Source organism: Amblyraja radiata, chromosome 14 (assembly GCF_010909765.2).
Source record: "Amblyraja radiata isolate CabotCenter1 chromosome 14, sAmbRad1.1.pri, whole genome shotgun sequence".
In the NCBI taxonomy this organism is placed as follows: Eukaryota; Metazoa; Chordata; class Chondrichthyes; order Rajiformes; family Rajidae; genus Amblyraja; species Amblyraja radiata.
The window spans coordinates 43,397,173-43,415,557 of NC_045969.1; the positions used below are offsets into that span (position 1 = coordinate 43,397,173).

At 43.8% G+C, this 18,385-nt stretch overlaps 1 protein-coding gene across 1 annotated transcript in view; it reads left to right on the plus strand.

Moving 5' to 3' along the window:
* The window catches only part of gk (glycerol kinase), a 55,097-nt gene extending 43,043 nt beyond the window's left edge, over nucleotides 1–12,054 (plus strand). The window contains exons 16-20 of the mRNA XM_033033182.1: nucleotides 2,293–2,413; nucleotides 6,748–6,891; nucleotides 8,252–8,335; nucleotides 10,140–11,735; nucleotides 11,895–12,054. Of these exons, the coding sequence (XP_032889073.1) occupies nucleotides 2,293–2,413; nucleotides 6,748–6,891; nucleotides 8,252–8,335; nucleotides 10,140–10,150 (360 nt within the window). The 3' untranslated portion in view covers nucleotides 10,151–11,735; nucleotides 11,895–12,054. The remainder of the gene's footprint in view (nucleotides 1–2,292; nucleotides 2,414–6,747; nucleotides 6,892–8,251; nucleotides 8,336–10,139; nucleotides 11,736–11,894) is intronic.
* Nucleotides 12,055–18,385: the final 6,331 nt, after the last annotated feature.

Consider the following 18,385-nt stretch of genomic DNA (forward strand, 5'->3'; position numbering starts at 1 on the left):
TAAGACAGAAACTCAAAGCAAATTAATTTAATTTGCAAAGCATATGCAAGATCATAACTTTTCCTTGTCTTCTGTAAATAATTTATTCCCAGAGGACAAATGTACAATTTGAGCACTGCATGTCCATGTGAATCTTTATGGGCCTGTCCCACTTAGGCTACGTTTTGAGCGACTGCAGGAGACTTTGCAGTCGCCACATGTTCGCGGATGGTTGCCGGGGAGTGGCTTTCATGGTTGTGAGGAGTTCCCACATTCTGGGAACTAGTCACGGCCTCATTATGGTCGCCGAGAATTTTTCAACATGTTGAAAAATTAGCGGTAACTAGAATTAAGTCGCCATGGAGATTAGCGAGAATTCTCGAGCCCTAGGTGGGTCGCCAGGAAGTCCTAATGGGTTGCCAGGAGGTCAAAGGTTCTTGTAGGTTGGAGCCAGTGCTGACCAGTGAATTTCATTGGCTCATTGAGTAGGAAAAAAACGTAAACAGTAGTTTTCAGAATCAAGGAACCGACCGATAATGTTAAATGTCCGCCGAACTTCACAGCCGTGTATCTCTGTCTTCTTAAAAGTTGTCTCTACTCCTTCTCCCCCCTCTTTTAAAGGACTTACCGTACACTGTGCTTTAGCTGTCTTAATTACAACGCCAACATTCCTGTTCATCGCGGTGTGTGTCTATCACCTTGGCTTTGCACTGTGGGAATTTTTTAGACAGCGTTCCCCCGCTTGCCCTGGCCCCCACATTTGCGATGTGTTTGTATGTGTGTGTCCCACTCTGACAGTCGCCGTTCCAGTTCCTGGTTTTTCAGGCGAAAGCCGGCAACTTGACTGTCGCCGGCAGTCGGCTGATAAAATCGCCTAAGTGGGACAGGCCGATAAGTCACTGAGGTTTTTTTTTAACTTCCAGTGAGACTTGTAGCATGAAACCATGTCAGAACCTTAAATAAGAAAAATACACACATGCTTAGCGAAAGACTCATTAAGTCAACACTTCAAGTTTATGTCCTAATTTTGAACTGTGCTCCAAGTATCTGGATGCATTAAAATAATTTCACTCAATGGTTCATTGCTGTTTTATTTGTCACATATGCAACTGCACAGTGAAATTATTTTTGCATATATTACACATGCAGACACTCCCATGTTTTGGTGACATTTCCAAAGTCCGGTCGACCCGCATGCTTGATGTACTGAAGCAGTTCCCGTAAACTGACGTTCCTCTTCTCGTCCAGCCATCTTTGTTACAGATGATAATTAAAAACCATTGGACCATTGAGTTAGCATCCCCACTGAAAGTGTAGGGTGAGAGTTTAATTCTCAAGGCAGATGTGTTTTATTTTAGTGGAGAATAAATAAGGCATCACATTTTACAGGTAATATAAATGAAGTGTGCTGACATTTTGTGTAATACAGCATAGAAACATAGAAAATAGGTGCAGGAAGAGGCCATTCGGTCCTTCGAGACAGCACCGTCATTCATTGTGATCATGGATGATCATCCCAAATCAATAACCCATGCCTGCCTTCTCCCCATATCCCTTGATTCCACCAGCCCCTAGAGCTCTATCTAACTCTCTCTTAAATCCACCCAGTGATTTGGCCTCCACTGCCCTCTGTGGCAGGGAATTCCACAAATTCACAACTCTCTGGGTGAAAAAGTTTTTTCTCACCTCAGTCCTAAATGGCCTCCCCTTTATTCTAAGACCGTGGCCCCTGGTTCTGGATTCGCCCAACATTGGGAACATTTTTCCTGCATCTAGCCTGTCCAGTCCTTTTATAATTTTATATGTTTCTACAAGGCATTCTAAATTCCAGTGAATACAAGCCTAGTCTTTTCAATCTTTCCTCATATGTCAGTCCTGCCATCCCAGGGATCAATCCCGTGAACCTATGCTGCACTGCCTCAATCACAAGGATGTCCTTCCTCAAATTGAAATAGGGTAAATAAAAGTAAAAGGTAGACGCAAAGTGCTGGCGTAACTCAGCGTATCAGGCAGCATCTCTGGAGAAATAGGACGGATGACGTTTCAGGTCAGGACCCTTCTTCAGGCTGAAAGTAGGGGGTTGAAGAGCTGGAGATGAAAAAAAAACAGGACCAATCAATGACCTCTGACCACCAGAAATGACCTCTGGCAGGGCGGTGCCTGGTAACCCCATTGTTGGCCAGGGAAGATGCGATCTCAAGAGAGAATCAATGTGGAGAACAGTGGAACTGGTAAAATGATGAGGGTGGAGGAAGGGGGGGAGGGGAGTATATGTTTTGTTCTTACATTTCCATAATTGGTTGTGTCTTTTAGCTTCTTGAGGCCATGAATAAAGACTCTGGCATCGTTCAGACTACTCTCAGAGTGGATGGAGGAATGACCAAAAATAAGATAATGATGCAACTTCAAGCAGATATTCTCGGTATATCAGTTGGTAAGGATCTAAAATTCCTCTATGCCTCTTAATGCCTGCCAGAAAAAAGAGACTTGTTTTGCTCCCAACTATGTTTCCAAGAGTCTTGACTATTGAACAATGCTGTTTGTTCTAGTCAGATGGGACTAGTGTAGATGGGGCATGGGCAAGTTGGGCTGAAGAGCTTGTTTCCTTGCTGTAGAACTCTATGATTCCGGGCACCGCCCGGAGCTTCAAGTCACAGGCGTGGCGCGGACTTACCATCGCGGGGTGGGTGTTCCTTTGCCGAGCATCGCCAGCGAAATCGCTCCGACCGCAGGGCCTGTGGACTTTAACACCGTGAAGCCGTGGCTCTGATAAGACAAGGCCGACTCGGGAGCTCCATGCGCAGAGTGTTCCGATCGGTCCCGACTCCAGTGTTTCCATCATCCCGACGCGAGGGCTTGGACATCGGACCGTCGACTACGGCAAACTGCAGAGGGTTCAAAGGCCCCGACCACCACGGGTGAACAAAGATGACTGAACTTTAATGTCTTCCATCACAGTGAGGAATGTTGATTCCACTGTGGTGGATGTTTATGTTAAATTTTATGTTATGTGGCTGTGTGTATTTTTGCTTTTCACTTAGTATGGCTGTATGGTAACTCAAGTATAACTGTACCTTAATTGGTTAAATGACAATAAACACTGAACTGAATTGGTGGCAAGAGAAACAGAGTTAGCATTATAGGCCTGAAACCCTTTGCCTAAATTGTTAACTGTTTTTTGTTGCAGAGATGCTGCCTGACTTGTTGTGTTTCTACCATTTTCTGTTTCCATTTCATATTTTGAGCATTTGATTTTTATTCATAAGTAAAATCTAAAGATTGCTGGAAGACTGTGAGTGAATAGAGTGGATTAGGATTTCTGCCATAGTTCTCGCAGTTTGTGCTTGAAAGTTAGTGGAAATTACTGAGAAATAGTAAACGTCCTGTGTAGGCAACAGCACTATTTCATTTTTTACAAATGATATTAATTTAAAAACGAAAACAATCAGTTACGAAAGAGAATCGGTCTTCTAGAAGCACCTCCAAACTAATGGGATGGGTGTCAGTTGTTGATTATTTCAGCGGTCATTTTAGCAATAGATATCTTGGAGCATTTGTGGCTACAAATTAAATTCTGCATGGTTGCTGTTACTCACACTGAGATTTTGCCCATGTTAGGTCAGCACCCACAATGTTGTATCCTTTATTTTGGTTTGCACACAATCCAGCGAGTATGGTGTTGTGTGTCACCTATTACATAGACAGCTTCCCCTTTTGGATTGAATGTTGCCAAAATATACCCATTGAACATATAAACTACTGGAATTAGTGCTGTTCCTTTGCTCAGATTATCAGTGGTAGTAATGGATTTATTTTATTTGTGCCTGAACCTCAAAGGTTTCTTCTGTTGTTCTGAGTCCTGTATACATCAAGCAAGAGAAGTAATTGGATTGGTTTTGATACATTATCTTCATCATGTGTAGGCCTGTGTTCCACATTTTCAGTAATACTTTTCAACATAATCAGAAGGGCCATTATTTCTACATATTTAGAAAAGTCCATTATTTCTATATATAGAAAGGTCCATAATTTCTAAGTCCCTTCAGGATCTTTAAAGTTTGTCATTATCTTAACCTGTTGCAACAGATTTGTTGCTACTTTTTGCTTTTTTTCCATAAACTTGAGATTGTCCTAAACAGTGCTGCTTTTGCCCTAACCCACACTAAGTAGAGGAAGCCCAGCATGGAAAGGACAGTATAGGAAAGGGAAGTAGAGTTAAAATGGTTAGCAACCAGGAGATCCAGTAGGCCTCGGTGGATCAAGTGGAAGTGTTTGGCAAAACCATCACCCAGTCTATACTTGGATTCGCTGACGTACAGGAGACCACAGCGAGAATACAAGATGTATATCCTGTATACACAGGGTTAGATGAGGTGCACATGAACCCCACCTGAAAGGACTGCTGGGGTCCTTGGATGAAGGCAAGGGAAGAGGTATTGGGACAAGTGTTACACCTCCTATACTTGCAGGGGAAATTACCAGGGGAAGGGGTAGTTTGGGTGGGAAGGGGTAATTTGGGTGGGAAGGGATGAGTGAACCAAGGAGTTATGGAGGGAACAGTCTCTACGGAAGTAAGGGTTGGTGATGGGAAGATGTTACTGGTAGTGGAATCACGTTGGAGGAGACGGAAATGTTGGAGGATGGGGTGTTGGGTGCGGAGGCTAGTGGAGGAAAGGTGAGGGCCAGGGGAACTCTGTCTTGTTCTGTCTGGGGAGGGATGAGTGATAGCAAGGTCAGAACTACGAGTGACAGAGGAGATATGGGATCCACCTATGACAGTGAGGGGGAAACCACATTTACTAAAGAAAGGACTCAAACCACTGAAAGCTAACATGCAAGTACATCCAGCAGATGGTATGTCAGCCTTGCTTATGAGAACACAGTAGTGCTTCAATAAAAGGTAATAATATAATAATTGTAGTAACAGTCTTTACGACGTCTCAAGGTTTTAGTCCCCGATAGTCACTAATTTGCTGGCCATGGTTAGATAAGTATTGTTACGCATTCCACAAGCCACAAAACATTCCAAGCAGTCGAAAGATGAATATTCCAGAAACAGCCTCTTAATTAATAGTTTCTTTATTGTAGTACAAAGCAGTAAGATAATTCATAAAACTCCTTCTCGTAAAAGCACATCGTCTGACCACAGATATATCAATTATGCTCTTAGCTCCTGGTCATGGGCATGGTCAAAACTGTGTCTCTTCCATGGCCTTCATCAAACTGAACTAACCATCTTGGAATCTGTGCCAGAATCCTCCAGCCAAAAACACGCCCCATACTATGTATAAATCCCACCCACATAATTACATGTGCAGAGAAAATTAAAGGTAACTTTTTTTTTTTAAATGTTATTTTTGGGCGCCTTTCAAAAATCTCAAGGACACCTTACAGAGATTAACAAGAATAATAAAACATATAATCGGAATAAAATAAATAATAAAGACATCACCAAAACACAAATTAAAAACAGAATTCAATCCAAAGACAAAAAATCAAAAACACATTGAGAAGAGAGAGCAGCGGCAGCTAAAGGGCGCCAGCGTCCACTCTCCCTTCCGACAGCCATGTTGGACACAGACTAACATGTTTACTTACACACAAAAAAATCATCCCCCCACAATGGTTACCACTGTGGGGGAAGGCACAATGTCCAGTCCCCATCCCCAGCACCCAAGGTCAGGCCTATTGAGGCCACCGCTATTGCCTCTACGGAGGCCCGGTGTTCCTGGCCGTTCTCACCGGGTGGTGTTGCCCCGGCGTCGGGAGAGTCCTCTCAGCGGCTGGGCCACCTGGAACGGCCGCTTCCTAGCTGGGGACCGCGGCTTCCGAAGCCGACAAGGCCGCGCCGGTTTGGAGCTCCCGATGTTAGAGTCGGCGCCGCCCGCTCCGCAGATCCGCAGCCCAGAGGTGTTGATCTCGGCGGTCACAGCTCACCGGAGCTCCAGCGCTTCGATCCAGCGCTGTGCCGCCACCGAAGCCGAGGTGCTGGGCGGTCCCCGCCAGGAAACGACGCTCCACGCCCGCTGGTAGGCCACGAGGACGGGTCGACGGGGCAGCCCGGAGAAAAAGCTGCCTCACCGACCAGGTAGGGACCTAGAAGTATAATTACCTCCTTCCCCCCACATTAAAAAGTCCATTCTCCAACAGACAAAGGACAGGACTTACTAAAACTCCAAAAAAAAGTGAGTTAAACGGACGGCTGCTGGTTAACAGCCGTTCCCCAAGATGGCTCCTCCTGCGTAACTAGTAATATACTGAGGTAAGCTAAATGGCTACTACAATAGTAATAATAAATGAGTCTGAAGAGGGGACCTGACCCGAAACGTCATATCAGTGTTCTCCCGAGATGCTGCCTGACCTGTTGAGTTACTCAAGGAGTAACTGGAGTATCTCATGTTTTTAGTGCTTCAATAAAGATGTCTTGCTTCAATTAGATATCACTTGGGTGGTGTTAGAACTGAGGATCACAGTTGGAATATGGCATAGTCCTTTTAGGATTGAGATCATAAGGTCATAAGTAGGTCATGTGATAGGAATAGAATTAGGCCATTTGACCCATCAAGTCTACTCCACCATTCAATCATGGCTGATCTATCCCTCCTAACACCCCCCCCCCCCCCCCCCCCCCCCCATCAGTGATGAGGAGATATTTCTTGTCGGAGATGTTAAAATTCACAATGTAATTTAGGCAAGTGTTGCCCTTCTTCAGAACACTTGGCTTCCGAGATCGGAGATGAGTGAGTTGTGCATTTTGCTTTCTTTCAGCAAAGCCGGCGATGGCAGAAACGACAGCGCTCGGAGCGGCCATGGCTGCCGGTGCTGCAGAGGGTATTGGCGTCTGGAACCTGTCCGGTGACAGCCAATCAACGACATCCTGGGAGACATTTGACCCACAGATCGACATTGAAGGTAAGAATGTGTTTGACTTGAACATCGTCACAGAAAGTGATTATTGCAATAAGCCACACTTTGAAAAAATGCCATTATGCACCTTGAACCTGCTCGGAGATTGTCCTTGCCTCTTCTGTAACACGAATGGATATCATCAATATTGATGTCACAATGAGAGCAATGGAAAATAAGACTTAAAATCTTGCTTTGTTGTCCTTCAATTTTATTCATTAGACCTCAATTTGTTTCTCTAATCCACAGCGAGTGCTTGCTGCAATGCCCATTCATTTGTGAACCAGTGGGTGATGTAGCAGAAGTAGTATAAAACAGGATAGTTTTAACAAACAATAAAGTCCCTCGTTTAGTTTCCCCATGTTGTTATGAGTAACACATTTTAAAAAGTAAAATGCCCACAGGTATCTCAGTGAGGTGTTACAATCCGAAATCGATTGGCGTGCAAGAAGTTGTTCGGTGAGAGATGTAGGAATGCCGGATTATAGAGGAATTTCCATAGTGTGAAGTTAAGACAGTTGAAGGCACAGCACTGAGGGCAGGAAGACGATGAGAGAATACATTGTCATTTCATCAATGGATGTGTGACTGCAGGAAATTGAATCAGAAGGGAACAAGACCATGTAGATATCTGGACAAGCTGCTGGGAATTTTAATCATGATAACATTGACAAGATTCATTTACTTGCTTTCAATGTGAATTTGGAATATATATACTGTAGGCACATTGTGAAGATGCAGCAGGACTTGTTACTTTGACAGTCTCCTTCCCTTGAATTAGAAGCCAGCATCGTGTTACTCTTCCTGGTTATTTTCTGCACCTATATGCTAGCTTTCTGTACCTCTTGTGACCCCAAGGACCTTACGCGCGGCAGTTTTCTACAGTCTTTCGCCATAAAATTAATAACTTGTTTTATCATTCTTCTGTACCAAAAGGACCATTTCAGATTTCTTCTCACCATGCACCATTCACAAGGAGATTGCCCACTGACTTAACCTATCAATATTTATTTTATGAACTATATCCATACCAGGACACTGAAGTCGCTTCTGGAGAGGGCACCAGCATGTTTGACAATGCAGGGAATCCTGATGACGCTGTTGACAATTGAAACCTTGACTAAAGCACCAAGTGCTGGAGTAATGCAACTGATCAGGAAGGTAATCTGTGGAGGGAAGGGATTAGCAACGTTTTGAGTCAGAACACTTCAGTCTTGGAACCTAGGCATGGGAATGTTGGACACATTGATATGTGGTACACATGCACAGATGCCATGAGGCTAACCCGCATAACTACTTGAATTCCACTAAACAGTGAAAGACTTTCTTATCAACTATTTATTGAATATACTTTTTGAATCCACAGAAAGTGACAAACGGTTTCGTCGCTGGAAGTTGGCTGTGCAAAAATCAATGGGCTGGGCAACGCATGACATTGAAAATGACTCTGGTAAGTACCAAGTGGTAGCATCCACCCAGTTTCAGGCTGATGACAAAAGAGTCAGAGAAAATAAAATTAAAAGGCAAAGTGAGCGTCTGAGAAAAGACTAACACAAAAGTGGTCTTTTGGGGTCAGAGTGGAGGAGTTAGTAAGAAATATTGCAAGGAAGTGCTGAAACTATTGTCATACTTAAAATATTTGTCCTGGTATTGGCATTGTGCAGTGAATTGGATCTTGCATTAAACTCCATTTGCCATTCCCCATCCATTAGCCCACTTGATCATGGTCATTTTCTAATCGTAGATAACCATCTTCACGGTCCACAATGCTGTTGATGATAGTATAATCGGCAAACTTACTAACCATGCCACCTACATTCACATCCATGTTGTTCCTGTAAATGACAAATAACAAATGACCCTCTACCAATCCCTGTTGCCACGTCAGTTGTTACAGGTGTCCAGTCTGAAAAACAACCCTCTATCACCACCCACTGACTCCTCCTTCAAGCCAATTTTGTATTCAGCTGGCTAGGTCAACGTGCATTCCATGTGACCTAACTTTACTGAGCAACCTACCATGCAGTACATTGTCAGAGGCCTTGCTAAAGTCTATTTAGCTGTTTATCCATTCATGCTGCTCTTAAACCCGAAGGGGTAAACGTGTCACTGAACCCTGTGAGTTGTCCCATCGACCACAGATGGCACAGTGGTTGAGTTGCTGCCTTACTGCGTCAGAGACCTGGGTTCAATCCTGACCATGGGTGCTGTCTGTACGGAGTTTTATACGTTCTCCCTGTGACCGCGTGTAGTTTCTTCGGGTGCTTCGGCTTCCTCCCACACTTCAAAGACGTACAGATTTAATTGGCTTCTGTAAATTGTCACTAATATGTAGGATAGTACGGGACAATCGCTGGTTGGCGTGGACTTGGTGCTCCACACTATATCTCCAAAAGTCTAAAAAAGTTTTCAAAAACCAGAGTTCACTGTGTGAAACTCTAACCAGAAGCAGCTGGATCTGCCAACTCATTGATGGGGCAGGAACCAATTCTGCGTTCCTACATAGCATGTCACTGAAGGCAGGATCATTTTTCTAAGGATCTGGTTAATGATAAATGCTTGGAAAATGTTTCACTTGAATAAAACAAGTTATCTAAAGCGTATGATCTCGTTGTTTTCTAAATTAGCCTGCAGTATAAAACTCTGGCAATCTGCTTTCCGAGTTGGGAAATCCCAATGATTTGGCATTTAGTTTAATGGGCGCTGATTGCAGGAATCCCTTTAATACTGCTGGGTCCTGGTTCCTGTGTCTCCTTTAACACACTGGGGCCCTGTTTTCCCTGGCCACTGCAACATGCCCCTGTATGTTCTGTGCTGCCTTAAACCACATCTGCATTTGTTTCCCACACTGACTTTAAATATACCAGGATCACTGGAAAATGTATTATCCCACTGCGCAAATGATTTTTGTTAAATTGTGGATAGAAATTGCATTGGGTATTATTAGCAATAACATGTAAGAGCCCAGAAAATATATCATTCAGAATTACCAATGGATGGAATGTGCTGGATTAATGGATTTTTAATTAATGAAATATATCGTTAGCTGCATGTTGTGATCTTTTAAGTCGATGATAAGTCCCATAAAGTATGTGCTCCTTTTGAAGAAGGATCCCAATAAGGACTCTATCAAGGTCTATATTGTAGAACTTGGGATTCGAGCACAGCAATAGAAATTTTTCACATGTATGAGTCAATCTCCGGGCAGATCAAGAAATGTGACTAATGTAATCTCACAATGTATTTAACTGCAGATAATTCATAAAGCTGAAGGAAATAATGTAAAAGGATGGAAAGATGCCATTCGGTGCTTTGTAATCTTGCAGCTCCGGATGGTCTACAGTTCTCAAGAGCTTCCAGTCAACTGTCTTCCTCATGAATAGTTTGCCTTTTGGTATTTGGATACAGCAAATCAAAAGTAAAGCATTAATTGAAAGTGCCTTTCGGATATTAACGAGATACAGATATAGGTGCTGGTACTTTAATTACAGAGTCCAATAGAGAAAAGACACCAAGTTTAAAAATTATTTTGGACAATTAGATTGCGAAACAGGATAAAATATACAGTATCATAGTGGAATTATCGAATGCACTGTATAAAATTAAAAATTCAGGACTTGCACTTTTGCACTCTCTCAAACTGAGACGGTTCTTCACTGGTTCTTCACTAGTTTGTTTTATGCCAGATTATGAGCTTGCTAGGGTTAAATCCTAACAAACTAGCACTTTCTCATCCAGTCAAGGGGCCCTTTATGACAGAATGTCTCTTACAATGGATGGGCGACAGCGGACAGAAATGACTTACCGTTATTGATACACAAAAAAGGAGGGAACGGCATCAATGAACTCAGTGACAGGAGAAACAAAAGAGAGATGCAGATTTGAGCAAAGGGAAGAATTTGTAAATGCATAAATCCACAATGCAATTAGAATGCTGCTCCATATTATCCACAGGATCAGTTTTGATGTTAGGATCAAGTTATTTCAGTTAATTGTAATATCATTAAAACACAATACTATGACCCCAAATCAAGCCCTCAGAATTGCAGATGAGCACTTGAATGAGATGACTTTTGCCCGGGTCGCTTTTCACATACCTCAGCACAGATTAAGAAATCCAAACTTTTTAAATTAAACTCGAGTTTTTTTTTTCAATTAATTATCTTTGAATAGGAATTCTACTCAGGACAATTTTAGGTAGAATCAAATGCTGTTCAACAGGAACAGAAATATAAAAGAATGGAAATGTGATGCCTGGATACTGAAGAAAAATTCTGACGAAAGTAAACATTATTAAACAGTCTGAATAAATACCGGCAAGTTGGTAGAAAATTAGTGCAATCAGCTGATTTGAATTCTGCCATATAGCATCAAATAAATACTCGAACATGGACTGTAATAAAACGGAACTGGAATGATGGTTTATACCAAAGATAGACACAAAATGCCGGAGCAGGCAGCAGTTCTGTAGAAAATGGAAAGGTAACGTTTTGAGTTGGGACCATTCTTCTGACTAATTTTAAGGTGGGGAGGGGGGTGACTGGAAGCAAGAAAAGACCTATCAGGGAACCACCCTGCCTGTGGTCATCTGTTGCTGGCCCTAATTTTTCCTGGTCTTTTCTTGCATCCAGTCCTCCCACTCCCCTCATAATCAATCCGAAAAAGGGTCGAAACCCGAAAAGTCACCTATCAATTGTATCCAGATCCGCTCCATGATGCCTGACCTGCTGCTGAGATACTCCAGCATTGTGTGTCGATCTTTCGGATATGGGCTGTAATTGGTTTGGCACCTTTAATTCTTTCAATTCATCACAGTAGAAGCACCAATTGTAATTTGATTCAATGAAAAGGTTCAAAGGTTATTTATTGGTCACATACACCTAGGTGTAGTGAAATGCTTCTTGCCAATGCAGCACATAAAGAAAGAATACAGACATAACATTAATAAGAGATTTAAACATAAAGAACATCCCCCCACAATGGCTCCCACCATGAGGGAAGGCACAAAGTTACCTGAAATATCATTTAAAAAAATGTATACTATATGGTGAGAACACAAGAAGCCTGTTTCATAAGCCACTGCAATTACCTGGGAAAATTGTAGCACCAAACTTGTTTTTTGATACAAAGGACCCAGTGGTGATTACCCAATAAATGTCTCTGACCACCCATTTTAGTGAAAGATTAAAGGCAACTCGGGTTTCTCTTACATAACAAAATCCTCTGCAAAACTGTAAAATCCTTTAACCTTCTGTATGTTTAAGAAAGAACTGCAGATGCTGGAAAAATCGAAGGTAGACAAAAATGCTGGAGAAACTCAGCGGGTGAGGCAGCATCTATGGAGCGAAGGAATAGGTGATGTTTCGGGTCAAGACCCTTCTTCAGACTGATGGGGTGGGGGGGGGGGTGTGGGAAGAAGAAAGGAAGAGGCGGAGACAGTAGGCTGTGGGAGAGCTGGGAAGGGGAGGGGAAGGAGGGAGAAAGCAAGGACTATCTGAAATTGGGGAAGCAATGTTCATACCGCTGGGGTGTAAAATACCCAAGCAAAATATGAGGTGCTGCTCCTCCAATTTGTGGCGGGCCTCACTCTGGTCATGGAGGAGGCCTAGGCCAGAAAGGTCGGATTTGGAATGGGAGGGGTAGTTGAAGTGCTGAGCCACCGGGAGATCAGGTTGGTTAATGCGAACTGAGCGGAGCTGTTGGGCGAAGCGATCGCCAACTCTGCGCTTGGTCTCACCGATATAGAGCAGTTGACACCTAGAGCAGCGGATGCAATAGATGAGGTTGGAGGAGGTGCAGGTGAACCTCTGCCTCACCTGGAAAGACTGGGTCCTTGGATGGAGTCGAGGGGGGAGGTAAAGGCACAAGTGTAGCATTTCCTGCAGTTGCAAGGGACAGTACCAGGGGTGGGGGTGGTTTGGGTGGGAAAGGACAAATTGACCAGGGAGTTACGGAGGAAGCGGTTTGCGGATAGCTGAAAGGGGAGGTGATGGGAAGATGTGGCCAGTGGTGGGATCCCGTTGGAGGTGGCGAAAATGCCGGAGGATTATCTGTTGTATGTGACGACTGGTAGAGTGGAAGGTGAGGACAAGGGGGACTCTGTTCTTGTTACGGGGGCGGGAGGGGGACGGAGTGAGAGCGGATCTACGGGATATAGAGGAGACCCTGGTGAGAGCCTCATCTATAGTTGAAGAGGGGAACTCCCGTTCCCTAAAGAATGAGGACATCTCCGATGGCCTGGTTTGGAACACCTCATCCTGGGTGCAGATGCTGTGTAGACGGAGGAAGCAGGGTGGGAAGAATTGTAGTCCAGATAGCCATGGGAGTCAGTGAGTTTGTAGTAGATGTCAGTCAGTAGTCTGTTACCTGCGATGGAGATAATGAGGTCTAGAAACGGTAGGGAGATGTCGGAAATGGTGATGGTGAATTTGAGTGCCAGATGGAAGTTAGTGGTGAAATGGATGAAGTCAGTGAGTTCTGCATTGGCGCAGGAGGTAGCACCAATGCAGTCGTCAATGTAGCAGCGGTAGAGTTCGGGGATAGGGCCACAGTACGCCTCGAACAGGGATTGTTCAACGTACCCTACAAAGAAGCAGGCATAGCTGGGGCCCATGCGTGTGCCAATAGCTACGCCTTGGATTTTGAGGAAATGGGAGGAGTCAAAGGAAAAGTTGTTGAGGGAACTTCAACAATATCTTCTGAATTGCTGTTTTGTTCCCCAACAAAGACAATTATCCTACGGGGGTCAGAGACGGCTTTTTATCAAAGCGTTATAGCTGAACAGGTTTAGCAGCAACACTTAGTCATCACTGAAGTCTATTACATTTCAAGTTGACACAATGCTCCTTGAGTCCTTGTAGCTCAACAAAATGCTCAGTATATTCAAGGATATTTCCGTTGACTTGTCAATTCTAGAGAATAAATTCACTATTAATTAACCTTTGAATACGGCTGTGTATCAGGATATAGTTCATAAGTTATAGGAGCAGAATTAGGCCCATCAAGTCTACTCTGCCATTCAATCATGGCTGATCTATCTCTCCCTCTCAACCCCATTCTCCTGCCTTCTTCCCATAACCCCTGACACCAGTACTAATCAGGAATCTATCAATCTCCGCCTTAAAAATATCCATTGACTTGGCCTCCACAGTCTTCTGTGGCAATGAATTCCACAGATTCACCGCCCTCTGACTTAAAGAAATCCCTCCTCATCTCCTTTCTAAAGGTACGTCCTTTTATTCTGAGGCTATGGCCCCTGGTCCTAGACTCTCCCACTAACATCCTCTCCACATCAAATTGATTGAGAATATATAATAAAATATCCAATTGCTGTTCACAAAGATTTTGGTGCGTAATGTCAGTCGAGTTCTCACGACCCCAGTGAAAAGGAAGAAGTGAGAACTGCACGAATGTCATTTAGCATGCTCAGAAATCTGCAGCAGTGCATTTCCTTTCCCCTCAGCAACTGTAACGCATGCACTGGCAGTATGCAGTTGAGTCTCCTCACTCAAGTAGAAGCAGCTGGTATTCAGACTATCCTCAACTGGTGCACCCTATATCCAGGCACATCTTTAGCATATGTGTTCAAGAAGGAACTGCAGATGCTGGAAGATCGAAGGTACACAAAAATGCTGGAGAAACTCAGTGGGTGCAGCAGCATCTATGGAGCGAAGGAAAAAGGCAACGTTTCGGGCCGAAACCCTTCTTCAGACTGATGGACTAATATCCTGTTGCTGATCTATTCAGCAGTAAGGACAATGTGAGATGGAAACTTGGTGATTGTATGGTGTGTTTCCGGTTTAACAATATTATTGGGAATTAAGCTTTTAAATGTAACATTGTTTAGATTGAACCCAAGTGAAAAATCTTGGACAAATGTTTTTTTAGTCTGATGTGTGAAGAAGGGTCTCGTTCCTGCAATGTCACATATTCCTTTCCAGACTAAGCGGAGGTTGGGCGATCGTTTCGCTGAACACCTCCGCTCAGTCTGCAATAACCTACCTGAACTCCCGGTGGCTCAGCACTTCATGCCAGAGTGAGCAACACCGGAAATTGGAGGGACAGCACCTCATATTCCGCCTGGGTTGCTTGCGTCCGGATGGCATGAACGTTGAATTCTCCCAGTTTTGCTAGCCCTTGCTGTCTCCTCCCCTTCCTCAACCCTCGAGCTGTCTCCTCCCATCCCCCCCGCCCTCGGGCTCCTCCTCCTCCCCTTTTTCCTTCCTTCTCCCCCCCACCCCCCATCAGTCTGAAGAAGGATTTCGGCCCGAAACGTCGCCTATTTCCTTCGCTCCATAGACACCTTTAGCATATAATTGAAAGCTATTCAAGAGACTAAGTATGATGTTGGTTTATTTTAAACTGACTTATCCAGGCAAAACAGTTATTGTGACAATTACCTTTTCTCAGTGCTTCAAAATTGGAGAAACCAAGTTTCTAAGAGTGAAATCAGATTTAAATTGTCTTGAACTTTATGAAATACTGGTTTCTTTGTGCATGTGTTTTTGAAACTTGTATCAATGAATAATTTAATAAAGGTGCGTGTATCAATCTACATGGTCCCAATTTTAGTGCTGTGTTTGTACATGTTGTTCTTGATAGTCATTTTAAATGCTCTTTATCATACAATACACTGAAGCATATTTATACTAAATAATATCGAAAATTATCTTAATGTACGTCTGCTGCCTAGTTTATCTATTTTAGCATTTATTTATTTTCTGGAACAGAAACCTCACTCACCCATCTATAACGAGCTGTTGGGTCCATGGAGTCTGCCAAACAGCCATTCGTTTGATTCATTGATACTTTATTATGACATGTGACACATAACAGTGATATTCTTTGTTTCACAAACCATGCACAAAGTATGCAAAGAGTCACCACCTATAGTGTGTCGACGAAGTCACAAGTATTCAATGTAGTTCCCCAATGGTCCCCCTCACGCCGGGTGCCTCTTTGTTCCTTCTGCGTCCCTGTCCTCCCCCCCCCCACCATGTTGATTTGTTCTTGCTAATTCATGCTAATATTAAACAGTGACCCATACACATTCCCATTAACTTCTCCCAGGTTCTACCACCCACTTTAATCACACAATGGAAATATATAATGGCCTCATAACTTGGAACCCAACACATCAAGCAATCACAGGAAGATGTCAAGCAATTTGAATGAAGAGAAGGAATGGGTGACGTTTCGGGTGGAGACCCTTCTTCAGACTGATGTCAGGGGAGAGGGAGATACAAGATAAGGAAGTGCAAGGTGTGAAAACGACACATGGAATGGAGGTCAAGGACAATGTAGAATATAGTGTTAGCTGGGAGAAGTTAACAGCAAAGCAAATATAATGTAGTCGGAGACAGTAAGACTGGTCGGAGAACTGGGAAGAGTGAGAGATGGGGAGAGAGAGAGAAAGCAAGGGTAACGAAGTTAGGGAAGTCAATGTTCATACCACTGCCCAAGCGAAATATGAGGTGCTGTTCCTCCAATTTGCGCTGGACGTCACTCTGACAATGGAGGAGGCCCAGGACAGAGTCAGTGTGGGAATGGGAGGGGGAGTTTTAAGTGTTTAGGAACCGGGAGATCAGATAGGTTTAGGCGGACCGAGCGGCGGTGTTTAGCGAAATGATGTTGGAATCAGATATAATAATGCATGTAAGCGCGTACACATACACATACACACACGTACACACACACATACACACACACACACACATACACACGTACACATACACACACACATACACACACACATACACACACACACATACACACACACACACATACACACACACATACACAGACACACACACATACATACACATACATACACACACATACACATTAAACAGTTGTATTGCTGGACAATTATATAGACCGGTTTAAGGTTGCAGAAAACCGTTCAGGTTCAAATCTTTGTTTCACGTGCAATTCAGCTTATTTTAAAAGATATGATCGCAAAGATTCGCTTGTTAAACGTGGCACTGGATGTGGACGGACGCATTGACTGAATGGACTTACTACCTCTCAATAACAGGCTCACCGCGGGGTTCCGTGAGCAGACAAGTTCCAACCTGCAATTTGTTTGTAATACTCTGTTGCCCACAGAAACTTTAAAGCGGATGAAAAGTTCAACAACGAACCGAGCATGTGTTCAGTGTAACTGAGAACCGAATTAAGGGAGCTTCATGGCCATTGACTGTGACTGAAGGAACATGTACTCCAGAGGGGGAGAGAGAGGGCTGACTGGTCTATTACGGCGCTGTCACCCCGGCAACAACAGATAACAATGCATTGAGTGCAAGCGCGTTCCGCCAATAATATATAATTTCCCACTGTTTATTATCTACAAACTGAACGCTGCACTTGGGACAGGAACATCTAACGTAAGTCTGAAGAAGGGTCTCGACCCGAAACGTTGCCTATTTCCTTCGCTCCATAGGTCCATTCCCCACCCGCTGAGTTTCTCCAGCATTTTTGTCTAACATCTAAGGTAAGTTCATTTTTGTTTAAACTTGAGAATTTTAGAGACCGGGCGGTCGGGCACAACACCGGGTCACTGAGGTGGTGGGATTGAGATGTCCAGGGGGGTTTACAGGACAAGTTCGGTGAACTTTTAAAACATTGTCGGCTCCAAAACGTAGCGACACTTGTGTACTGCCTCGGTGGGATCTGCTACATCGTTTCACCGGGTTTGCGGATGACACAAAGCTGGATGGCAGTGTGAGATGCGAGGAGGATGCTATGAGGCTGCATAGTGACTTGGATAGGTTGGGTGGGTGGGCAGATGCATGGCAGATGCAGTGTAATGTGGATAAATGTGAGGTTATCCACTTTGGTGGCAAGAACAGGAAGCAGATTGTTATCTGAATGGTGTCAGATTGGGAAAAGGGGAGGTGCATCGAGACCTGGGTGTCCTTGTACATCAGTCACTGAAAGTAAGCCTGCAGATACAGCAGGCAGTGAAGAAAGCTATTGGCATGTTGGCCTTCATTGCGAGAGGATTTGAGTTTAGGAGCAAGGAGGTCCTACTGCAGTTGTACAGGGCCCTGGTGAGACACCACTTGGATTATTGTGTGCAATTTTGGTCTCCTAATTTGAGGAAGGACATTATTGCTATTGAGGAAGTGCAGCGTAGGTTCACCGGGGATGGCAGGACTGACATATGATGAAAGAATGGGTCGACTGGGCTTGATTTCACTGCAATTTAGAAGGATGAGAGGATATCATAGAAAAATATACAATTCTTCAAGGATTGACAGGCTAGATGCAGGAAAAATGTTCCCGATGCTGGGGGAATTCATATCCAGGGGGGTCACAGTTTAAGAATAAGGGGCGGGCCATTTAGGACTGAGATGAGGAACAACTTCTTCACCCAGAGAGTTGTGAATCTGTGGAATTCTCTGTCACAGAAGGCAGTGGAGGCCAATTCACTTGATGTTTTCAAGAGAGAGTTAGATATGGCCTTTAGGGCTAAAGGAATCAAGTGGGAAAAGCATGA